This window comes from Lampetra planeri, chromosome 2 (assembly GCF_965212315.1).
Source record: "Lampetra planeri chromosome 2, kcLamPlan1.2.h2, whole genome shotgun sequence".
In the NCBI taxonomy this organism is placed as follows: domain Eukaryota; kingdom Metazoa; phylum Chordata; class Hyperoartia; order Petromyzontiformes; family Petromyzontidae; genus Lampetra; species Lampetra planeri.
This window is the reverse complement of record NC_136108.1, coordinates 15,032,722-15,058,705: the sequence shown is the minus strand read 5'-3', so window position 1 is coordinate 15,058,705 and position 25,984 is coordinate 15,032,722. Positions and strand designations below refer to the sequence as shown.

Genomic DNA, 25,984 nt, shown 5'->3' with positions numbered 1-25,984 from the left:
ACAAGCCCCCCCCCCAGCCCCCCTCTTCTTCCCCAGTTCTCGCTTCAAGCCCCCCCCCCCCCAGCTCCCCTCGCCATCTCCCCAAGTCCACCCCCCCACCCCTTCCAGCATTCAGAGTGCGGAGCAATCGGCCCCCTCCCCCAGGATGGGGGGGGTGGTGGTCTTGGGCGGTGTTCTTCACTCATTTTCAGAGGGGGGCACTTTTTGGTTTGACATCATTGACGGGCTGCGTTAGGGGCCCCAGGGCCTGCCTTGCAATGAAGAACTCCGCTGGTCCGAGGGCATGAGCGGACCGTCCAGCGAAGCGATGGTCAATGGTGTTTGTGTCGGACCAGTGGTGGGGTGGCGAGTTGCCTGCTCGTGTCATGTACCGATGTACTTACAAAAAAATCCGCAGACTACCTGCTGGATCTCCTCTCTGTTTCGAAGAGCAAATGTGACCTAAGGTCTTCACTCATTTACCAGCTTCACATTCCTTATTGCCGTACAAATACTGGAGGAAGGGCTTTTGCTATTGATGCCCCCAGGGTCTGGAATGCTATCACCAATAAACTGCAACTTGGATCACTACCTGTGAGATATATTCTTGGTACTTTCGGTAAAGTCACGTAGAAGGGAAATAATAAAATAATATAAATATAAAACAATACAAATTATCACGACGTTTCGACTGCAACACAAGCAATCACCATCAGGTGTGAAATCCACGATGATGATTGCTTGTGTTGCAGTCCACTATTTCACACCTGATGATGATTGCTTGTGTTGCAGTCGAAACGTCGTGAGAATTTTTATTGTTTTATATTTATATTATTTTATTATTTCCCTTCTATGTGACTTTACCGAAAGAACCAAGAATATGAATCCCTGCAGTCACGAAAGCTTTAAATCAAAATTTACCTGTGAGATCTTCACTCAAAACTGCTCTAGAGGATAATAATAGTTTTTTTACCCTTTTTTTGGCAACAAAACTGACACCTTTTTTCAAGGAATCATGTTTGCATTAACCACAATACTGACCGCAGGTATTGTGGTTAATGCCAACATGATTCCTTGAAAAAAGGTGTCAGTTTTGTTGCCAGAAAAAGGGGTAAAAAAACCTATATTATTATATTTTCTACTGGCAAAGGAGGCCTTATGATGCTCTAGAGGAGTTGTACACCCTTAGCTGCCACTGCTATTCAGTGGCCTGAAATCAAATGTTTCGCTCCGGATGACCGCTGCAAAGTATGATCTTGTGTTTGATTACAGTGTGCTGATCTTAAAGGTGCATTGAAAAATGTTGATACTCCTACTGATACTCCTGCTGTTATAGAGTGACTCATGCTGCCAGCTATGGCTGCAAAGTTGGTAGTACATGTTATGTATATAGTTTATTGTAAAATTTCAATCAGTTTCTATGATCACTGTTGCATTGCTTTTATAATTTTATTTTGGTGATTTAGAAAACGTTTTGGTATAGCCATATTTGTTTATTGTAGTACAGAGTTAGACTGATAACTTTAATCTAAATTGTCTTATAGTTATTGTTTGACTTGCATCCCACTGGGATTGTTGGCACACAGCATTGATATTCGGTGCTTTTTCTGGAAGACTTTTCTGTTTTTTTCTGCATTTTTCTGTTTGCGCGTAGTCACTTTAAGATGTTTTCTTGTTCATGTTTTTGTTTGTTGCGGTTGCACCCGATTCAAAAGCCGAATGGCTCACAGGGCTATGCCAAATAAATGAAACTGAAACCGAAACGTGACAGGTCAAGCTTGCAGCCTTGTTGGCGGAAGACCCAACGCTGGAGGGCGCTGTCTGGAATTCTCTCTCCAATATCCCTCTTGTCCAGAGTGCAGTACCTGAGTCTTCCTGCCACGCTGTGGATGGACGTCTTGAAAGAGGTGGGAAAGTGCCCACGCTTTACCCCACCACCTGACGATTTTCTTCAATGATCGTGTGCCCATTTACATTGCCGGGTGGAGGACAGCACGGGGTTATGTTGAGAAGCTGCCCAATGAACGTCCACGCGTCTCTTAATGTTTTATATCCGTAACGAGGGGTAATTTGCATGAATGACGTTTAAAAAAATACATGAGTACAACTGCATTGGGTCGCAGGCCTCTCCGGGAGATCGAAATGGCAAGCACTTGTGAGTGCAGCGTGACACCACCATGTTTACACCACGGTCGGCACTCCTAAAGTCTTACAGTAATTGTATTGCTCTATCTGATGACCATTTCAATAATAGAACAAGATGGGAGGGATTTGGGGGGGGGGCAACTTAACATGACGATTGGGGGGCAACTTAACATGAGGATGGGGGGGGCAACTTAACACGAGGAATGGGGGGCAACATAACATTAGGATTGAGGGGGGCAACTTAACATGAAGATTGGGGGGGCACGTTAACATTAGGATTGGGGGGGGGGGCAATTTAACATTAGGATTGGGGGGGCAACTTTACATTAAGATTTGGGGGGGGGGGACAAGTTAACATTGGGATTGGGGGGGCAACTTAACCTTAGTGCCCCCCCCCCTATCCCGCGCATATTTCTCTCAAGCGAGACCTACGCTCATCTATGCTCGTCGTCCCCGCACCAACGGTGGGCAATTCCACATTCCTATGACGGGCATCGGTGCAAGTTGACAGCGTAGCATTGTATCGCACATAGAAGATGGGCCTTGTTAGAGGCTAACACAGGGTGGGGGGGTCTTTGTCTAAACTTTGTGGGGGGCTTTCTTCACACGGTTCCTCTTCACAACTCGTAACCCCGCAGACAACACCAGTGACGATTATCTGAACGGGTCCCTGGTCCTTTCCCTAGTACCTGGTGCGGTGGGTAAACATCGCCACTCGGGGGGGGGGGGGGGGGGAGACAAAGGCGTTCGGCCGTGGTATTGTCCACCCCTTCGTGTGTCACAGTAGCGGCGGCCTTCATCGGTTTGCTACTCGCTACTAACATCAACCTGCCCCCCACCCCCCACTACGGTCTGTTACAGGCTACACGTGGGTGGCGGTGGTGGTGATCTTTGTCTTTGTGTGCAACGTGGGGTGTTTTCTTCACACAGTTTCCTCTTTACAACTCGTGCTGTTTGCTGCTGCTGCTGGTGGTGGTAGTTTGGTGGTGGTGGTAGTTTGGTGGTGGTTTGGTGATGGTAGTTTGGTGGTGATAGTTTGGTGGTGGTGGTTTGGTGGTGGTGGTAGTTTGGTGGTGGTGGTAGTTTGGTGGTGGTAGTTTGGTGGTGGTAGTTTGGTGGCGGTGGTGGTAGTTTGGTGGTGGTAGTTTGGTGGTGGTGGAAGTTTGGTGGTGGTGGTTTTGGTGGTGGTGGTAGTTGTGGTAGTTTGTTGGTGGTGGTAGTTTGGTGGTAGTGGTAGTTTGGTGGTGGTAGTTTGGTGGTGGTGGTAGTTGTGGTAGTTTGTTGGTGGTGGTAGTTTGGTGGTGGTAGTTTGGTGGTGGTGGTAGTTTGTTGGTGGTGGTAGTTTGGTGGTGGTGGTAGTTTGTTGGTGGTGGTAGTTTGGTGGCGGTGGTTGTGGTAGTTGTGGTAGTTTGTTGGTGGTGGTAGTTTGTTGGTGGTGGTAGTTTGTTGGTGGTGGTAGTTTGTTGGTGGTGGTAGTTTGGTGGTGGTGGTTTTGGTGGTTGTGGTAGTTTGTTGGTGGTGGTAGTTTGGTGGTAGTGGTAGTTTGGTGGTGGTGGTTGTTTGTTGGTGGTGGTAGTTTGTTGGTGGTGGTGGTAGTTTGGTGGTGGTAGTGGTAGTTTGGTGGTGGTGGTAGTAGTTTGGTGGTAGTGGTAGTTTGGTGGTGGTGGTAGTTTGCTGGTGGTGGTAGTTTGTTGGTGGTAGTTTGGTGGTGGTGGTGGTGGTAGTAGTTTGGTGGTAGTGGTAGTTTGGTGGTGGTGGTAGTTTGCTGTTGGTGGTAGTGGTGGTAGTTTGCGGGTGGTGGTAGTAGTTTGTTGGTGGTGGTGGTAGTTTGGTGCTGGTAGTGGTAGTTTGTTGGTGGTGGTAGTTTGTTGGTGGTGGTAGTTTGGTGGTGGTGGTTTTGGTGGTTGTGGTAGTTTGTTGGTGGTGGTAGTTTGGTGGTAGTGGTAGTTTGGTGGTGGTGGTAGTTTGGTGGTGGTGGTAGTTTGGTGGTGGTGGAAGTTTGTTGGTGGTGGTAGTTTGTTGGTGGTGGTGGTTTGTTGGTGGTGGTGGTGGTAGTTTGGTGGTGGTAGTGGTAGTTTGGTGGTAGTGGTAGTTTGGTGGTGGTGGTGGTAGTTTGCTGGTGGTGGTAGTTTGTTGGTGGTAGTGGTAGTTTGGTGGTGGTGGTGGTGGTGGTAGTAGTTTGGTGGTATTGGTAGTTTGGTGGTGGTGGTGGTAGTTTGCTGTTGGTGGTAGTGGTGGTAGTTTGCGGGTGGTGGTAGTAGTTTGTTGGTGGTGGTGGTAGTTTGGTGGTGGTAGTGGTAGTTTGGTGGTAGTGGTAGTTTGCTGGTGGTGGTAGTTTCGGCCGGGGAATTTCCCCGTGCTATTCTGGGCGGCGGCGGCAGCGGCAGCACCACCCCGACCCACCCACAGCCACGCACGGCCGGGAATACCCCGGGCCAGGAGGGGAGGGCAGGAGGAGGAGGCCTCACGCCGCCTTCACTCGCGTCCACAGCTCCCTCCACGACTGCCAACAACAGCAGACAACAGCAGCAGCAGCGACGACTACGACGACCACCACTGATCTACCGTCAGCTGAGCCCCCACAGCGAAGGGGAGAGAGAGCGAGTGGACAAGGACGACACCGTCGAGAGGTGACTGCCGGGGTGGACGACTCCGCGACCACCGCCACCACCCCGGGCCTTGCGTGCAGAGGGCCTCGCCAGGAGGGCCCAGCCAGGAGGGCCACGCAGAGGGCCACGGCGGCCCGGCTAAGACGACTGTCGGTCAATCATCCAGCCAGACAACAACCCAAGACGTTGACGTGAGCTCGCGAACGAACTGCGGCTCACTTGTTCGTGTTGTGTTGTGGGTGTTTGTTTGATTTATTGTGTCGCTGTGTGAGTGTCAGCCAGGGGGTGTGGGTGGGTTTTTTTGGTGGTGTTTGGTGGCTTTGGAAGTGAGGTCACACGTGGAGTGCTAGTGGTGGTGGCGCTGTGTAGGCCTACCGGCACTGGGGCCTCCCCTTGGTGGACTCGGCCTCAAATGAGTACGGTGTGTAATCGTTGACCACCGGGGAGACAAAGGCGGCCGGGCGTGGTACTGGCCACCCACCCCCCTCGTGTGTGCCTTGCCGGCCCTCATAGGCGCTTGCTACTCGCTAACAGCACTTGCCCCTACAGTCTGTTCAAGGTTATACGATTGGGGGATCTTAGTGTTTGGCAGGCCCGGGTCAAGTACATTACTCAAGTGAATACGGTGTAGCAGTGGAGTGTCGACTTTAAAGTCCCTACTGCGTTTCTACAACGAATGGCACCTTTTGGTTAAGCAGTCAACCAAATCCCGTATTGGGATATTATGGAGGAATCGCCCTTCATGTCTTCTCTCTGTTGTTTCTCGCTATCTCATAGTCGTCTTTCTCGCAATCGCTTGGTCTTTGTCTCTCATTATCTCTTCCCACTGCGATGTGGGTCATGTTGTGTGTGTGTGGGAGTGACGCTATCCCCGGATATGATAAACGCAAGTTAAGAGAGAGAGAAGTTGTGTTCAGGAAAGTACTGTAAGTGAGTTTCAGCAGGACACGTCGCCACTAATTATGGAATTAAGTATGCCCGGGGAGAATGTTCACAGCAGAGATGGGGCGATGTCATCAGAGCTCCTGTGCAAGCACTTGATGGACTTGCATTGTAAAACCGTAAGCTATGTATATTGAACGTGATTGATCTGAATGGACATCATCCTGCAGTGTTTAGATCATGACTTATGATGATTTTTTTGAATGGCTGTGTTTTATGTGAGTTCTGTGATGTAGCCTAAGATGCTATCGAGGATTTGAGTTGGCTGAGAGAACTTCTCAATACACGCTGCAGGTGGACTGTGCAATGACGGAGTTCAACAGTGAGGCGTACGTTGGAGTGACAACGGAGATGGAATTCCGGCCACGACACAGGTCTGGCGAGGGTGACTGTGGACCACAGGAACATTCAGAAACGGAAATGTTCACTCAGCAGCCAGGTGCAGCTTCTCACCTGGTCCAGGGAAAGCCCTTTGGAGATGTTGTGGTAAGGCATCAGAACCTTGTGTGAGAAGTCTATTTAAACACAACAGCTGATTATGAATTAAAACATGTACTGTGGTAGAGAGGGGAGGCAATATTTTTTTTAATTCTTTTTTTGTGTCTTCCCCCCCCCAACAAATGTATACCAATTGTGCAATGGGCTTCATGCCGTGAGACAATCCACGAAAATCACAGGGCAGCGTGCACCACGTGTGAACGAACAGTCCTTGGAGACTGCGTGGTATTTCAACCAACATTTGTAATTCTTACAGCAGGAATGTATCCAAATCGAGTGCAAAAACAATGCTTAATATGATGACTATTTCTGGCAGTTATTGGTGATCAACTAACCAGTTTAATCACAGACAGCTGGCAAGATTTTAACCTAGGGTCATAAGCAATACTGGCTTATTGCGCTGATCTCTTGAGCCATGCATGTGCTTTCTCAAGATGCAGTGATGATTAAACTGGAAATTGTTTCTCTATGCTGGTTTTCATTTTAGTTATTGAACTTTTATGAAAGTACACTTACTGGGAATACGTGGTTTGCCTTATACAGTATATACATTTAAACAGAACATGCTTAAATTATGGTTAGCTTGTGTGCAGTCTTGGAGCACAACTTTAAATACAAGACTGCCAGCTACATGTGACAATCGTATCTTTGTGGAATAGAATCACTGCAACCACAAAGAAAGCATGGACAAGGTGGTGAACGATGTCAATCTCAACAAGGCATACCAGGCATACAGCGTGGCCTGCAGAGAGAGAGATTGCTACAAGGAACAACTGGAGAAAACGGTAGGTATTTTCGAATGTGCACCGATTATAGTTTGCTTTGTTTTTCGTTCAATGATCAAAAGACAAGTTTGTTAAGATACTGAATGTAAAAAAGCAGCACCTTAGTCTCTTACATGATATCACCTGCAGAAAAATGATTTTCATTTGTACAAGCAAGAAGCTGGGAGGCTACAGGCACAGCTGAATGCCAAACAGGAGTTCGGTAAACAATTGAAGCATCGTGCTGAAGAGGGTAATAACACAGGTATGTATGCATGAGTAAAATTATATTGTGATATTTGTCATATGAGCTTGATGTTTTGGTGTTCGTTAAATTAGTTTTAAAATAATAAGCCAACTTGGCTATGCTATTCTTGTGTATGTCAGCAATGTGTTCAGGTTCTAAATGCCAATGTTAAGGTAGCTTTGCTCTTCCTCTGTCGAAGAAGCGCAGACTACTGTGATTTAGTTTAACACATAGGCATTCGCGACCAATAATATCCATAAAAAAGGGTTTTTTTGTTCGATCGCGTAAATATAAATGTGTTGTTAAACCCGCCACCTACCGACACCGCCATTAACCCCCCTCTGGTCTTCGCACTTGATAGGCCTGCAGTGATGACATCACCTTTCTACTTCCTCTATTTAAGACTGAAACAGGAAGACTTCTTCACAATTATGACTATCGCTTGATGAAGCTGGTTGTAATCAGCAGCCAAACGTCATACTCGATTTGTAAATGTTGTGGGTTTACTCTCCAACACACCGGTGTGCTGAAGTAGTAACGAATTGGCGCGTTTTGTTTACGTGACAAACCTTACTAATTGGCTGTGTCAGGTGGTGGCGGGTCTAACTACAAACATTCATGTGATCTAACCCAAAAGAAATACCTTTATTACAGTGGTTTACTCTATAGTTCATGTAGTATAATTAAATAATAGCAACATCTTTATCCCACAAAGAAACAAAAGAAGTATTAATGTTGCTGTAAAATACAAAATGAGCTTCACCAACTTGTACTGACGAGTGTGATGGGGTATGGTCAGATTAACCCCGGACTGACATGGCATGGTTAGGCATTCATCCAATGGTAGGTTAGCAAAGGCTTGTAAAAAACGGTTTATAAAAAAATATTTGCTTGAGCATTGAATTGAATGGAGTGAATGAGCAACAAGTGTGAAATGAGTGGGCAGCCTGTTATGTGACACTTGACTGCACACGTGGACAAACTATAGTTACTGTGCAGCCTGTATGACTATACACATGCAAATTAGATGTTTGTATTGGAAGTGTTTATGTTAAAATCTTAATTGTTACCTTATAGGATAAAGTATTAATGCTTCGTCATGTTTTTTTCAATGGTATATTTTAACACGATGGAACATTACTGCAAGTCCATTATGCTGAGGACAGGCCATATGAGCAGGTAATGTACATAACACAGCTGCCTATAATAATATACTCGATCTGTCATGTCCTTAAACATGCATTTTAATAGTTTGTATAAACTGAAACATGGTGTTATGATGTAGACTGTTATGGGGGCTTTCATTTGATACAACATATTACATTTACGTGAATTTGAATTTTGTTTAATCAGGGGAAAACATTGTAATGGACACATATATGCATTATTAAAACACAACATGTTCACAACTCTGTACAACCATTAGGAAACTAATGAGGAAAGAAATTAGACGACACAAACTAAAATGTATTAATGGTGGGATCATTAAATCAGAAAAAACTAAATTGATTCGTAAATTGAAAATTGTATTGAAGATTATTCGAGAGAAAGATGGAAGTTTATAATGCATATTACAGACAAAACTTAGGAGGAATGTAATGCAGATGATTATAGCATCAAATAAATATGATATACCCAGCAAACAATGTGTTTGGTGAGGAGGATGTTCCAAATGTCACATCTGAAGAGGTAACCACTTCCCTCTCTAGTATGAAGATGCACAATCTCCCAAGCCAGATGGGATAACATAAGAGGGACCAGACATTTTTACTAAATGTTTATATAGAAATTGGATACCTCAATCTTGGAATGATGCCTAAATCATTATTTAATTCCAAAATGGAGACAAAACACACATGAAGAATTACAGATCCACGTGCTTATCATGCAGAAAGTGTTCCAGTTTGTAATTCTGAATAATAGTTAACATGGCCAAACTCACGTAGTCGTGATCTCTCTTTAAAGGCACTCTTAATATTTTGTGCAGGTGTATGATGTCGTATCGACAGAAGTCTCACAAAGAAAGACTCGGCCAGTTCAAGAGAGGTTTATGACGAAATGTTCCTCTCCAGGTGAACGGTACGTGGTTCAATTGAATAACATCTATATATCCAACTGCATATAATCCACAATACAAGTTAATGCCTTTTTAACTCCAAATAATTAACAAATGCAATGAAAATATATGAAAAGATTGTTGTTTTTCCCATAGTTACTGTATATTATATACTTGAACTCAGGTGAATTTCCTGTGTACAAATTGATGATGGGTGTAGGAGTGAGCTGGAGGTTGCCTACCAGGATCTGCAGGAGGAGTTTAAAAAGCTGCACATGGTGGTACGGAAACAGTCCAACCTGCTCAGGGCATTTCTGAGGCCAAAATCTCCATTGACTTGTAAGTGTTGCCTCAATGACGTGCACTCACCTTTTAAAACCTAAACACATTAATACAGTTGGACATTTATTATATACGCATACAATCACTTGTTTTTTATATTCAGTAAAGCATTTCATATTTTGCCTACTTTTTTCACAGACCCTGAATCTATACCTATCCAGTGCACGGACATGGAAGACTCGATCCAGGTCACTGCCCATACAAGGCTACCCCGCCAAATGGCTGAAGGCCTGGCAGCTGTTGTTAATTCACAGGATGTTACAGATCACCGTAAACAAACACTTGCATCATTTGGAAGCAGAAAAGGTACTTCGCCCAACAGAGGTCACGAACAAGTGCCAACTGAATCTAACATGGAATGCAGAACCCCTCTGGCTGTGCTTGCTGCAGTACCACAAGCTGATGACAGCTTGCTAATGACTGTGGAGTCCCTGTCAACGCTTGGACTCAAACGTCCTCCTGCTGACATGGAGTACCTAGAGAACCTCATCAGCGAGGATGATGATCTGACCGGCCGCCGGGGGGAAGGACGTGCTCATGAGGTGGGCAACTTTGCCTTAGGGGAACACCACTTAATCACGTCCATGGAACCTCCGACTGATTCTCCTGCAGCAGCAGCAGGGGTAGTGCCAGGTGTAGCACACAATTTGGGTGCGTCTCCTGTGAATGCTTTTCCAGGCTGCAATGTCCCAAAAGATGACAATAATCTGCGTAAGGTATAACAACACACATTTTTCTTCTTGGTTCTTTCGGTAAAGTCACGTAGAAGGAAAGTAATAAAACAATTCTCACCTAGTGAGAATTGTTTTATTATGTTTTATTTTTATTATTTTATTACTTCCCTTCTACGTGACTTTACCGAAAGAACCAAGAAGATGAATCCCTGCAGTCACGAAAGCTTTAAATCGAAACACACATTTTGCAATTGCTGCGTACAGAAGTAGGATAATGTAGTAATAACAACAATACAGGACTTTGGCATGTTGTTTAGACCAAAGTTTCATGTCCTTGGATGTCCTCTTTATTGCTATTTATATTGACAGATATTAGCATATGGTTCATTACAACACTTGATGAAAACATTCAATGATCACAATAAGAAATGCCTATTCAGATTTCAAAATAATATGTTTTTATACAACTGCTGTTACATGATAGAATGTCTGGGAGGATATGCTTTAAAGTGTGTATTTCTTTCTGCACAGGTTCTACATTGTAATGAGCTGGAAGAGATGTGTCTGAATTCCCAATCAAGTGACGGATCACAGTTTTTCTTCCCTTCCCAACAGCTCATGGGCAGCGATTTTTTATACACGCCTCCTGATGATAATCTGAGATGATGCAGCTTTTAAAGCTACTCTCAGACATACAAACCAGAAATAACATTGTAAGTGGAAATAATTGCTTCAAAACAAGAATCGGCATATAAAGTGCCTTTAACCAAGCCTCAAAATTTTTGTTTTTATTAAGAGAGTGTATTTTTTAAAGTTTACTCTGCCATCACCATCCTTGCTCCATCGAAACACGATTTCCAAGATGCCAGTACAGGAGAACCAAATGGAGTGAATGCATGTGAAGAAGAAGCAGCTTGATTGAGAGCAAGATGCCAGAGTGCATTATTCGGGCATTTGCATTTGATGTATAACCTAAAGTAATTGATGCAGATTTAAAGCTTTCGTGACTGCAGGGATTCATCTTCTTGGTTCTTTCGGTAAAGTCACGTAGAAGGGAAATAATAAAATAATAAAAATAAAACATAATAAAATAATTCTCACGACGTTTCGGCCACAACGCAAGCAGCCGTCCTCTATTACTGCTAACCCTACTCCCTCCCTTTGATGCTGCTAATCCTGCATACTGCATAATGCACGGGCATAATATGACTTTGAACCCCCCTCCCCCACCTCCTACGCATTCCACAAGTAGTGACTAATCCCATATCTGAATTTGCCATAAATATGCTAAATTCCTCTTGATATGCAAATTCCTTTGTCAAGGCGCCCCTTCCCCCCTCCAACCCAGCTGAAATATACGCTGCCAAGCCTGGTGGTGCCCATTCAGACGCTGTCTTTCCGACAGACCTGTTCTTCACCTGAGGACGGCTGCTTGCGTTGTGGCCGAAACGTCGTGAGAATTATTTGATGTTTTATTTTAATTTTTTTATTATTTCCCTTCTACGTGACTTTACCGAAAGAACCAAGAAGATAATTGATGCAGGTTAAATCCGTTTACAACCATTACTGCCAAGATCATTGATTATCTTTAAATATTGTATACGCTGCAAGAAAAATGTATATTGTATGTGTAGGCCACATTCTTAAAATTGTGATATAATCAAGATCAAGATGTCATCATGGCCAATGCCTATGTAATGCCACCACAGCTCACCAACTCTTTCTACCCTCCGCCAGATCCCACAGCTGCTACAGAGTAGGCACAGAACTTCCACCACCATCTGGTCTTTAGGGTTTCTTCCTACTCGTAGCCAGATTTGTAGAGACCACTCTTAATTGCCTGTCTTGGTAAACGGCCCTCCTGCATTTGACACGCGTGTCCCTCTCAGTATTCTCATTTCTGCATAATCATATCCAAAACACCTTCCTGTCATGTTCTCTTCTTGACTTCTGCATTGCTCATCCTGTCTTGCCATGAAATTACGGGCACCCATCTCAGACACTTGGGCTCATAAATGAGAAACGTATTTCCATGCTGCTTAGCATCAAGCTCTGATCCATATAGTAATAATGCAGATAGCATTTCTGCCTCAAATGTCCCTTTACACTCAGACTAATGTAAACAATGCCAGCACAGCCCATTATTTAAATATACTTCTAAATGGTCAGTGTCTGAATTGAGACAACCTCCCAGTCTACCTGTGTGTGACATTGGGCAGATCTGATATTTCACAACCACCTGAAGAAGGCAGCCAAAACCGGAATGATGAACAACCTCAGGAAACTAGTCGGCTCAACCTATAGACGATTCGCACAACTGTTATCACCCTTTGCTAGTCAACTGCCAAGTATTGGACACAAACCTGGTTGACACCCAACTGCATTCAATCGTGTGCACTCCCAGGGATGCTAAGTGCTGAGCAGTATCACTTCCCATTACAATTACGACTGTCATTACAATTGTCATGAGGCAAAGGCCAAGATTTGTGAAAATACTGTACACAAGTCTCACAATACACTTGGCCATAGTCGACCCTCCATGAGGCCGCTTGTCACTGCGGTGCCCGTAAGCTCCAAAATGCCACACCGAGACTCGGCGGTGGCATCAATTGCCAACTCCACTGTATTCCTGACTTCAAACTGGCATGTTGATTATGGGCTCTTTTCAACAGGTTCTGTACCACCAGGGTGTGTGTGCAACCAACCTGACAACCCACTCTGGATGTGGTCAGCGTCAGACTGACGAGTACCTCCTTACTCGACTTAACAGTGGTCTCAGCCCTCCACACTGCTGATGAAGCGGGTATCGCCGCCTGGCTTCAGCATAATGAGCGTACGATAATAGATACTGGTCCAAAGTGGTTTTCATATTCGTAAAAAAACCTGGCCTACTAAAGCAATATGCCTACGTTGCATTATGGACATAACTGCCGAAATAGTCATCTCCCAGTCTTCTGCTACCATAACTTGTGAACCTACCACAGGAGCCTCATTTCTTACTACTGCCATTAACTGTCTCAGGAAAGTTTATCTTCAGACCCCAATGTCCAGCCTCTGGCTAATGTCATCAACAGCCGTATGGCTTCAGCCAACAAACCTGCTTCATCTGCATACAAAGAGCCCCGTACATGCATCTTCGTCCTTTTATTTACTCCTGGGGTTTCTCCTGTGCTGATTCCATGGATGATCATGAATACATACTAAAGCACAACATTAAATGAACTGCTAAACAATACAACCCTGACATACCTGCCCCGATATGAAATCATGATGTCTATACTTTGTCTACACAGGCACGTTTTTAATCAGCTAACTTATTCACACCTCGCTTCACAAAATCATCGGCTTGTTTAAGGTCTACAAGAAAATCGAAAATTCCCTCCATACTCCCAATTCTTCTTCATCAGCTGTTTTACCTTAAAGAACTGAGAATAACAAACCCTCTGATTTAAATCCACACTGATTTTCCCTTAAGGATTATTCTGGTTCTTTATTCAATTTGGCAACATTCTGGTAAATGCCATAATTGGAATGCTCAATATACTTATTCCTTAGAGTTACTGTACTCCATATCCCCCTTTGCAGTGCTATGATTATTGCCTTTTCCAGTCCTGTGGCAGCTGTTTCCTATTTCAGGAAGCTTTGATTATCTTGTGCAACTTCAACATGCTTTCACCCCCTTTCAGCATTTATGGAGTAATACCAAATTCCTGCTGTCTTTCCTTTTTTCATCTGCTTCACTGTTTTTGCCTGACAAGACATTTCTAAACGAGAGAAGTGAATGTTTAGTAAACATAAGGGCTTCTATTGTAACTTATGTGCCTAAAGCAGACCACAGTCATGTCTCCTTTTGGACCAAATGATAACCAATAATGTATTTCTGGAAACAGTTGACAAAATTACACAATGCTGTAATATTAAATCAAGATAACGTGACGATTAGCATGCTTGGCTATGTACGGTGCAATAGAAGTTCATACACATTTATACACAAGTATAGTTTTGGAATATTTTGTACTTTGCCAATAACGTTTGTCGATAGTTTTATTATATGTGAGATATATATGAGTGTGTACATGTGTGGAAAGTTAAATATCTCAGGTCCGAGTTGAAATATTGACCAAATATTTTTGTTAAACTAGTGATTTTTTTGGGTAGGTTTTGCATGTACAGCAGAACTCTATTAATCCGTCTTGATATGGGGACCATATCACTTAACCTGTAATGCGTGGGACACTGCAGAGGTTAGTCCCATAATCTTAACATTTTTTTGAGGAATTGGCCGCTCTTAATCCACGTGGCTTACAAGGAAACGGGTCGCTTGACTCGCCCCACCATCAATCCGGGATATATTTCTAGATTATGAGGTTACGATTGTTTTCAACGCCCAAATGAAGCAAATCTGCTATATGGGTCAAGCGTATTTTCTCTGTCGCATTTTTTAGGCTTCGATATTCCGTAAAAATCAGATGTCAACAGTTTTTCTATACTGACAGCTTGTCTGTGCTGATGCAAAACCCAGAAATCTTTTGCGAAAAATATTATATTCCGCCAACATTTCTATCTGCAACTCTCCGTTTATTTCTGCAGCACCTTTTTGTCTAATTGCAGTTCCCACGTGTTTCTATCTGCAGTAATGCAGCTCTGCGTTTCTGCAACTCAGCTTTTCAAACACTGGAGTGTGCACTTCATTTATTTCGCAATGCAATGATTTGCGGATTCCGCAGCTTATGATTATGGGAGTAGTCACGAACTGTGGGTAATCCGCAAAATACTGATTCACGGATTATCAAAGTGCTGTATAGTACTATATTACATTTTTACAAAGAGCAAAGTTTAATGAGCATCCTTTGTAAATATAATACTTCGTCACCATGTGACATGAAGTTTAAATTAACCCTATTTAGGAAAAAGCAGACTACATATCAGCTAATACATGTATTTGGTTGCAGTGCAAGAAACGTAAGAAGTTAATTATGGAGTAAACTCCAAACACTTAACTGCCCCATCTTAACCTTTTATTGTAAGTGTATTACAGTAATTGTGTTTGTGACTCATTTATCCTTGTTATAATTTCGCCTTGGTAAAATATATATTGCTTTGACAGTGCTTTTGCTTGTATGAAGTTTGTTAAAATGGTCTTAACAATCATGTTTGTTGACTTAAATGTAAATCAATGTACTGTATGTCAAGTAAAGTTAAATAAAGGACACATTTACACTTTGAAAGTGGCATCAATTGAAATTTAATTATAAAACATCCATAACAATGTTTTACAATTTGTGCAATTCACAGGACACATCTTGAGAAATTGAGCCTCATAATCTGATGTCATAAAGGCAGAGACATAACCAGGCAAGAGCCCGCGATACTATACCAACACAATTCTCCTTTTGCAGGAAATCCTGGGTCAAAGACTTAACATAAGGTCATCCTAGACCTGATGAAAATGCAATTTCTATCACAAATAAATGAACAGGTGACAATGGTATTTACTTTCTCGGCACCAACTTTACAGTTCAGTCCAGATCTGTTGGCTCGTCCAGAGGATTGTGTGTGGTTAAGGATGTCCATGTTGGAACAAGTGGCATTTGAACAACAATCTTGCGCCTGGAAATAGAGCATTCAGGAAGATGGGAATCATGTTCACATGTATTTTTATTTTGTTCCTCCACGTTGGTAATTTTATTCAATGCTGAACTTGTGCGAATAACTTCTAGACTTTCTTCAAGAGCTTGATCAGCACTTTTATCCCAATGACCCAGCCTTGGTTGAGATCTCACTTCAATCAAACAATTGTTATTCGATGACTTAGCATTATATTCATCCGTTTGTTTTCTACAACAAAACATACACCCAGAGTGACCCCATGCCTTTGAACGTAATTTGACATTCATACGTAAGCCATTTGCAACGCCTATTTTCTCACAGGACACAGGCTCGGCACGTTTGTCCCGCACACATTGTGGCCCAACGCTCGTCTGCCCAAGAGTTGGTAAAAACCCATTGGGACATTTCGTTCCCAACAGACCACCATTGCCGACACCTCTCATGTCATCGGTGCCAACGCGAGCACGCCTCGGTTCTTTCACCACGACCACGCCGCCGCCGACGGCTGGAAATCCGCCAAATGTTTCGGGCAGCCGTGCGCCACGTGTGCCTGCTGCCACATCATTTGCAAGCCGCGCAAGACTTCGACGCGAGGTGTCGCGTTCGATCCGTAGGAGGACCCCTCCTGGTCCCACGCGGTGGCACCCACGGTGCTCGCCAGGTGGCAGCAGCGGCTCGTATCGTGCCGATGCCCCCCCCGGAGCGAGGTGGCAGCGGCACGCGCGGTGGGGGGTGGCCCCCCACGTGGTGGGCACCGCAAACATCGCACGGCCATCGTCGCCGTGGGTGGCACGGGTGGCAAGGGCTGTGGGTCGCTGCGGTGGCCGTCTCGCAAATCTCTCGAGTGGGGGGCGCTGTTGGCGCTCCTGGTGGAGGAGAGGGGAGCGCATCTCGACGAAATGGTGGTGGTGGTCATCACCGAGCCGAGACCACCACCACGACGATGATGATGGCGCCACCGCCGCCGCCGCATCCTCCTCCTCGTCGTCGTCAGCAACTCTCCACGCCATCGTGGGATTGATGCTGATCAATAAACCACAACGCAAACATGGCACGGCCATTTGAGTGCACGGGTGGTCCAGATGTATTGTGACCCCTCCGCCCCCCCCCCCCCCAATTAATTGACCCCTAACATTGCTTTCCCTCTTCTTGGTTCTTTCGGTAAAGTCACGTAGAAGGGAAGTAATAAAATAATAAAAATAAAACATAATAAAACAATTCTCACGACGTTTCGGCCACAAGAATTGTTTTATTATGTTTTATTTTTATTATTTTATTACTTCCCTTCTACGTGACTTTACCGAAAGAACCAAGAAGATGAATCCCTGCAGTCACGAAAGCTTTAAATCGAAATTGCTTTCCCTTTTCATGTAAATTTATGTTTTAAATAAGTCTTAATTAAAAAATGTTAGGTTTTGGAGAATAAAAACGAGACGTTTTGGAGAATAAACATGAAGAGGGGGGGGGGGGTCACTAGACATCTGGACCATCCTGTATAATTGTCTGCACTGTTGCGAATCAATATTTCTAAAGTTTAGCATACATTTACAACTTGTTCTCATCTACATTCCGCGTAAGTGTCATACATTCTATACGATAATCGTTAATCCAAACGATTTGGCGATCGATGGTCCAGCATCGTAAAATATCGCAATACTTTGATGCGTTAGCTGTGCCCACAATGGTCACACAGTTTATCACTCGTGAATACACTCCCACGACTTGTGATAGAGGCATAAACACTTACAAACACATGCAGTACGTACGTAGTGAATTATATGTAAGCATAAAACAAATTCAGTTGGGGCCTAGTGCCCCATGGGTTGGTGCCTCCCTTTCCTAGTTTCTCTGCCCGGGATCGAGCGCTTCTCCAGGCAAGGGGATCGAGGGTGAGGCCGGAGTAGGCCGGAGTCACTCCCACGATCATCCATTCATTATACTCTTAGGTTTTCTTCGGTAAAGTCACCGAGGTAAAAATAAATAATAAAAATAATAGAAATTATAATAGAAATACATTTCTTATTTCTAATAATTAATAATACTTTTATTTCTATTAAATAAAAAATAAAAATAATAGAAATAAAATTATTATTTCTAATAATGAATAAAAATATTTTTATTTCTATTATTATTTCTATTATTTATTTTTACTTACGTGACTTTACCGAAAAAACCTAAGAGTATGAAACCTTGCAGTCACGAAAGCTTCAAATCTAGAATCCATTTATTATCTCCACTGCTGGATGAAGCACTATAAATTGTCGCCGACACTGCCAAGCATGCATCATATAGTTTATCCTCATCGTACTCTATCCACTGCTGCATGAACATCATGCATAATATTCGTGGTGCTTTCGGTAAAGTCACGTAGAAGGGAAATAATAAAATAAAAGAAAAAAAATAATATTTTTATTTCCCTTCTACGTGACTTTACCGAAAGAACCAAGAATATGAATCCCTGCAGTCACGAAAGCTTTAAATAAAAAATAATGCATAATGTATATTGCCTCAGTAATTCCGCCCCCCATCATCGTGAAAGAGCGCAGAAGTGTGGTCAACCCATCTGTAGTGGTGATACGCGCTGGGGTAAGGATCGTGTGCCAGCGCGTATTGATTGGCTGTGTGTGTTGGTGACGCGCGCTGACGGTGAAGGATCATGGGTCAGCGCGGGGTTATGGGTTATGAGGCAGTGATTGGCTGGGTATCGGTGACGCACGCTGACAACGAGGGGATCGTGTGGCAGTGCGTGGGGATTGGTCAACTAAGGGGGTGCTCACGTCGCGGTCCGCATACGCTCCGTCCCCCGGGAGCGGAGGCTATATAAGGCGGTGCGCACAGGCGCACGGGGAGTTGGTGACCAGTGAAGACAGAAGACGGAGGAGGAAGAGATAGGGCCCTGAGGCACCTAGTCCCGCTGTCCTTGTGGGGACCAGGGCCCTGTGTGGCTCAGAGGCGGGACCTTGGGACCCGGGGCCAAACGTCCGTGTGAGGGCCGGCCCGCGGGACCCAGAGGTCGTGACCCACGCCCAAGCTGGGGTGGGTCTGTAGGCTCCACGGACGCTACGGGGCTGGAGTGCCCGTGAGCGTGCACCGTGAGCGTGTAGCGTGAGCGTGCAGCGTGAGCCGTAGTAACCACACGTGTCAAGTGAAATGTGCAGCGTGAGTTGTAGTGACCACACGTGTAAAGTGGAGTGTGTAGTGTGAGAAATAGTGACCACACGTGTTATTGTGGAAAGACAAGATTTAATAAAGTGTGCTACCCGCCGTCATTCTGAATACTTCATCTGGCGTCAGAAGTGAAACAGTCTTCCAGGCATGGATACAAGGAAGACTCGTCGGACTCACGGGATTGACCACGAGGATAACCTCGACGACTCGGGCCAGCTGGCATCAGGGGGAGAGGACGAGGAGATGCCGACGCCGCAGGACCCACCGGGGGCGCCGGACGAGCGGCTGGGGGCTGATGCCGGACTCCGCGAGGCGCACTCCCGTCTGGCAGAGCTGCTACTCGCCGCGGCGTCCATCCTGGCGGAGATCACCACGTCGGGAGGAGCGGGGACGTCGGCGGACATTCAACAGGCTCGCCTCGCAGATTCCCGCCAAAATGACTTGGCAGTTCCCGCCATTTCAACCACGCGGACATCTTTTGGCGGGAACGGTGAGCAACACGTGGCGGGAGTTCTCCAAGCGCGCCCGCTTACGTCATCAGCGCGCGCTACGGACCGCCATCAGCCACCCGCCATAGGGGCCGCCATCTTGAAGACCGACGGTGCGGCGGAGAGGAACCATGTGGCAGAGGACGACTTCATCTTCCAGCAGCGCCTTCCCACGTTGACAGCCTTCAAGGCGGAAGGCGGGGACTGGGGCGCATTCCAACGCAGGTTTCTGGCGCATCAAGAAATGTCGGCCTGGTCCGACGCTACGGCGCTGCGGGCACTGCCTGCCATGTTGGACGACGACGCGCTCGCGGCCTTCAGGTCCGCACAGAGGTCGGACCGCTCCACGCTTAAGGCTGCGTTGGGCCTCATGGCCAAGGTCTATGGACCTCCTTCGGCTTGTCGCCATCAGTTTTACGAGCGACGGAAGGCGGACACGGAGACCGCGCTCGCCTACCGCACGGCGTTGTTGGCTCTCGCCGACGCCGCGTTCCCTCGTATGGACGAGGAGGGCCAGGATGCGATGGTCTTGGAGCAACTGCTCAAGTTGGCGCAGGACCTGGGGGTCCCCAATCAACACGGCCGACGAAGTCGACATATCTTCATTGCGGGTCGCAACAAGTATACAGGCGTACGAGGTTCTCAAGCGTAAACAGGGGGTCGTCTGCACTGCTGCCGTGGCCTCAGCTCCGGGCCCGGTGGTCACCGAGCCCCAAGTCGTCTGCCCACGGGAGGAGGCGTTCACCGCTGGACGACCGGGGGACTGGAGGTCGGGGGGTCGTTCGCCTCTGCGATCGGCCCGCAAGCTGGAGCAACCGAGACCTCCGACGTCCCTCATCACGTGTTACAACTGCGGCCTCCGGGGCCACGTGGCGTCCGGTTGCCGCGCTCCACGTCAGCGCGCTATGGGACCTCGGCTGGACGACGACCAAGGCCCCAAGTCATCCCTACTACCCCCGGCAAGTCGCGGCACTTCACATGCTCGGCCTACATGCACGACACACATGGGCCGTCGCTTTGCGGCGGAGGAGGGCCGATTCGGGGTCGGGGATTCGGTTCGGAGAGGGGAGTTCGTGCGGGACCGAGGGGACATTAAATGGTCTGAGTTGGGTCACAGAATAGTGGCTGCGTCGGCGGGTTCATCGGTCGTTACGGGATTCATAGACGGGGTCGAGGTCAGGGTGTTAGTGGACACGGGGGCGTCGGCGACTATTATTTCAGACCTCATAACAACATTCTCCCCGTCCAATGTCGACCTCTGCTTCCGGTGGACGTGCCAATTTACGCGGCAAATGGGGGCTTGTTGGCCATTGTCGGGCAGATTCGGGCGTCCATTTGCATAGGGGATATTAAATTGTCGGGACCTGTTTTCGTCTCCTCTTCCTTAGCGGTTCCTTGTCTGTTGGGCACAGATTTTTTGGCTAAAATGCCCATTAAAATTCTCATCAATCAACGTTGCATTGAGCTACCATCGGGTCGCCGTATTTCTTTTTTGTCGAATCCTACGGAAATTCGGACGGCGTGCGCTACGATACAAGCGCTGGCGACACAGACCGTGCACGTGCCCCCGGGTTCGCAGATGTTGATTCCCCTCCGGTTGAGGAAGCCATTGGATGGGGAGACCTCGGAACAGGGCGTGCTTTTGGGTCCATCAAATAGGGCTGTCGGAGGTCTGGATTTGTCGGTGGCTCACACGTTGGTTCGGGCTGACAAGGACCCGTTCGTTATGGTTCTAAACGCTGGTTCGCGGCCGGCCGTTATTCAGCAGGGCACTGTGCTTGCTCACGCGGCACGGGTCCCTGCGGAAGAGCGCCTTGTTGCGCATGTTGATCCGGTCCCGGCGCAGAAAATTCGATCGGGGGAGGACCTTGAATGGGTCGATTCGCTGTGTGCGGACTCAAAGGATTTGTCAAGGGTACAGTTGGGTGCGCTGCGTGCTTTGCTGATAGAATTCTCTGATGTGTTCAGTAAGCACAAATATGACATTGGGTGCACGGACCTGTTGCGCCACCATATTGAAACAGGCGATGCGGCACCGGTCAGGCAGAATCCCTTCCGGCTGAGTCCTGCTGAGAAGGAACACGTTCAGTCGGCCGTCAACGATATGCTGGCGGCCGACATCATTTCGCCTTCTTCCAGTCCTTGGGGAGCACCTATCGTGCCGGTTAAAAAGCAAGACGGGTCCTTGCGATTTTGTGTAGATTTCCGTCGCCTGAATAAAATCTCCGTGGCTGACGCGTATCCGCTCCCCAGAATGGACGAGTCCCTCGATGCATTGTCTGGTGCGCGTTATTTTTCTACTCTTGATTTATTATCGGGATTCTGGCAGCTGCCACTCGACGACGAGTCTAAACCTAAGACAGCATTTCGGACTCCAGGGGGCCTGTTCCAGTTTAACCGGTTACCCATGGGACTTCACTCCGCTCCCGCGACGTTTCAGCGCCTTATGGAGTTGGTTTTGTCGGGTCTGCAATGGGAAACTTGCTTGATTTACCTAGACGATGTCATTGTTTTCAGTAAAACGTTTGAGGAACACCTCCAGCGGTTGAGAGGGGTGTTCTTGCGGATGCGATCGGCTAAATTAAAGTTTAAACCGGCCAAATGCCACCTTCTTCGGAAGTCCATGAGATACTTGGGCCACATTGTCGATTCTTCGGGGATCTCTACCGATCCCGCGAAGACGAATTGTGTCAGTTCATGGCCAACGCCCACGTCGGTTTCTGACGTACGCAGTTTCATTGGGTTTGCTTCCTACTACCGCCGATTCGTTGAGCATTTCGCCACCATTGCAAAACCCTTGCACGCTCTAACGGCAAAAGGAGTCAAGTTCCGATGGGGACCGGAGGAGGAGGCCGCGTTCTGCTCCCTCCGGGACGCCTTGGTGGGTGCCCCGCCCTTACGTTATCCTGACTTTACAAGTCCCTTCTTGCTAGATACGGATGCTAGCAACACGGGCATTGGGGGGGTGCTCTCACAGGTCGTTGGGGGAGTCGAACGGGTGGTCGCCTATGGTAGCAGGGTTTTGTCGCCGGCGGAACAGCGCTACTGCGTCACCCGTCGTGAGTTGCTGGCTATTGTTTTTTTTGTACAGCAATTTAGACCGTACCTCTATGGCCGTCATTTTACGGTCCGGACGGACCACGCGGCGCTTCAGTATTCATTGAGGGTCGCCCAACCCTCGGGCCAATTGTCACGGTGGTTGGAAGTCCTCCAGGACTATCAGTTTACGACCACTTACCGTAAGGGGTTGCGCCACACTAACGTGGATGCCCTGTCGCGATTGTCGCCTTGTCCCAAATGTGCGTGCTTAATGGGGTCGGCGCGCTGTAAACCGCCAGGTGCTGTAAGCGTGGGTGCGTTGGCCGCGACTGCGAATGCGCCGATTGGTGACGTTCCCGCTACCCCTGAGGGAGGGGACTCGCTGCTCTCACTGTCTCTGATTGAGTGGGGCCGTCTCCAAATGGCTGACAGCTCCCTGCTAGCGTTGCGTCGCAGGGTGGGGGGTCCCGAGGAGGGCCGGAAGCGAACTGGCTCCTGGCTGCTCAAGCAGGGCCTGCTAATGAGATGGGACAATTTGTCCCGGCGGCACGCACTCGTGGTGCCTTCCGCTATGCGGGGAAAAGTTGTCCTGGCCGCACACGAACGCCTCTTGCATTTGGGGGTAAACAAAACGCTTGCTCTGCTTCAGCGTGACTATTATTGGCCGGGGATGGGGAGCGATGTGGTAAATATACTAAAGGGGTGTGTAGACTGCGCCAGACGGAAACCACCGCCCGTGGCGTCAAATCCACCGCTGCAATCTATTCAGGTCTCGCGCACTAACGAGCTCGTTGCGCTCGATATTTTGGGGCCTTTTCCAGTCACGCCTAGGGGTAACAAGTACCTGTTGGTTGGTGTGGAATACTTTACCCGGTGGCCTATGGCGTGGCCACTCGCCAACCAGTCGGCGGCGGCTGTGACGGACGCCTTTGTCCAGGGCTACGTTCTGGGGGGCTCCCGAACGCTTGCTGATCGACCAGGGAAAGAATTTTTCGAGTAAATTGCTGCAGGAGGTGTGCGACCTTTTGGGTACTAAGAAGGTGCGTACCTCCCCGTACCACCCACAGACGGACGGGATGGTGGAGCGACTCCACAGGACTTTGACTTCTATGCTGTGCCAGCAGGTGTGCGAGGCACATGTTGACTGGGACCTGCAGGTTCCGGGGGTCCTCGCCGCGTATAGAATGGCCCCACATGCAGCAACGGGATTTTCCCCATTTTATCTGATGTATGGTCGGGAGGCCGACCCGCCCATGAAAACTCAGCTGGGATTTTCCGCGCCACGAACGAATTCAAAATTGGCCGAACATATTAAATTTAACATTGCTAAGCTGACCGAGGCACGGGAGGCCGCACGGCTTAATTCGAGGTCTCGGCAAATCGCCAACGAGCGCTTGCGTGCACGAAAAGTGTCCGTGCACGATTGGAAACCGGGCAATAGGGCCTGGCTGCACTGCCCTCAGGCACCTTTGGCTACGTCGCCTAAATTATTGAGGCCATGGCGGGGACCCGTGGAGGTCGTGCGGGTTGCACGCCCCCAGTGTGTTCAGATAAAATGGGGAAAGCGCCGTTGGTACGTCCACCCCTCCCGGCTGAAACCGTTCTCGCCTCCGTATGGCCTCCCTTTGTGTCGTGAGGACCGAGCATGTGACGTGACCGACGACCCGAGGAGGGAAATGTCTCCGCCTGATCCTCACATGTCTCCGCCTGATCCGCTCCCAGGTTGCTCGGAACTGACAGCTGCCGACCACCGGCGGCCGGATCCCCGCGACACGGCCGGTCCTTCCAGGCCCGATCCGTGCCTTCCGGGGCTGCCGGAGCCACCAGACGGTCGTCAGCGTCCCGTCCCGTACGATGGACCGGCCAGGCGGACTCGCGCTAAGTCGCGCAACTTTTCCTGACCAACTGAATGAGGGGCCGATGCGGCCGGAGCGTCTCGTCACTGCGTTCCTCATCCGCTCGACCGCTCTATCACCCCGGTTGAGGAGCGAGCGGAGGGGGGGATCGATAGTTACAGAGACACTGGACACGTTTTTTTCTTGGAATTACTTTTATTGTGTTGTTCGTCGGTTTGTACATAGCTTGTTGTCTGGTGTTGTATGTTGTTGTTGACTTTTTATTGTACTGTTCGTCGGTTTGTACATAGGTTATTGTCTGGTGTTGTGTCGTTGTGTTGTTGTTGTTGTGTTACGGGGCACACTGGGGGGTGGGGATTTTGTTGTTGTTACTATTGTTGTTGTTGTTGTGTTGTTTAGCAGCCGGGCCGGCTGCGAGCTATGTGGGAGGGGGTGATGTAGTGGTGATACGCGCTGGGGTAAGGATCGTGTGCCAGCGCGTATTGATTGGCTGTGTGTGTTGGTGACGCGCGCTGACGGTGAAGGATCATGGGTCAGCGCGGGGTCATGGGTTATGAGGCAGTGATTGGCTGGGTATCGGTGACGCACGCTGACAACGAGGGGATCGTGTGGCAGCGCGTGGGGATTGGTCAACTAAGGGGGTGCTCACGTCGCGGTCCGCATACGCTCCGCCCCCCGGGAGCGGAGGCTATATAAGGCGGTGCGCACAGGCGCACGGGGAGTTGGTGACCAGTGAAGACAGAAGACGGAGGAGGAAGAGATAGGGCCCTGAGGCACCTAGTCCCGCTGTCCTTGTGGGGACCGGGGCCCTGTGTGGCTCAGAGGCGGGACCTTGGGACCCGGGGCCGAACGTCCGTGTGAGGGCCGGCCCGCGGGACCCAGAGGTCGTGACCCACGCCCAAGCTGGGGTGGGTCTGTAGGCTCCACGGACGCTACGGGACTGGAGTGCCCGTGAGCGTGCACCGTGAGCGTGTAGCGTGAGCGTGCAGCGTGAGCCGTAGTAACCACACGTGTCAAGTGAAATGTGCAGCGTGAGTTGTAGTGACCACACGTGTAAAGTGGAGTGTGTAGTGTGAGAAATAGTGACCACACGTGTTATTGTGGAAAGACAAGATTTAATAAAGTGTGCTACCCGTCAAGTGGTTTCCCGCCGTCATTCCGAATACTTCACATCTATGCCTCTATATAAGGAACGAAACAGGTGGACTTCTCCACAAATCTGACTGTCGCCTGATGAAGCTGGTTGTAATTACTGGCGAAACGTTGTACTCAGTTTGTAAATGTTGTGGCTTGGCTCTCCAACACACCGGTGTGGTGCTGTACTAGTATAATACACTATACACTACACTATTATACACAATACACTACACTACTACACACTACACTACACTATACACAATACACTACTACACACTACACTATTATACATTACACTATACACTACTATACACTACACTATACACGACTATACACAATACACTACTACACACTACACTATACGCTACTATACACTACACTACTATACACAATACACTACACTACTACACACTACACTATACGCTACTAT

General features: G+C 47.7%; 1 protein-coding gene across 6 annotated transcripts; it reads left to right on the top strand.

Moving 5' to 3' along the window:
* The first annotated feature begins 4,448 nt into the window (after nucleotides 1-4,448).
* TANK (TRAF family member associated NFKB activator) lies at nucleotides 4,449-15,484 on the top strand. 6 transcript variants are annotated; one of them, XM_078608440.1, is made up of 9 exons: nucleotides 4,449-4,924; nucleotides 5,970-6,161; nucleotides 6,833-6,958; nucleotides 7,088-7,202; nucleotides 8,332-8,363; nucleotides 9,172-9,263; nucleotides 9,461-9,579; nucleotides 9,721-10,298; nucleotides 10,788-15,484. In XM_078608440.1, exons 2-9 carry the CDS (start codon nucleotides 5,982-5,984, stop codon nucleotides 10,920-10,922), a joined length of 1,377 nt encoding a protein of 458 aa, XP_078464566.1. In that variant the 5' UTR covers nucleotides 4,449-4,924; nucleotides 5,970-5,981; the 3' UTR covers nucleotides 10,923-15,484. The 6 variants fall into 6 exon arrangements, with proteins under 6 accessions (XP_078464566.1, XP_078464600.1, XP_078464583.1 ...); XM_078608457.1 differs by lacking the exon at nucleotides 4,449-4,924 and adding an exon at nucleotides 5,051-5,154 and having other exon boundaries at nucleotides 9,721-10,293; nucleotides 10,788-10,899; XM_078608465.1 differs by lacking the exon at nucleotides 4,449-4,924 and adding an exon at nucleotides 5,054-5,154 and having other exon boundaries at nucleotides 9,721-10,124.
* Nucleotides 15,485-25,984: the final 10,500 nt, after the last annotated feature.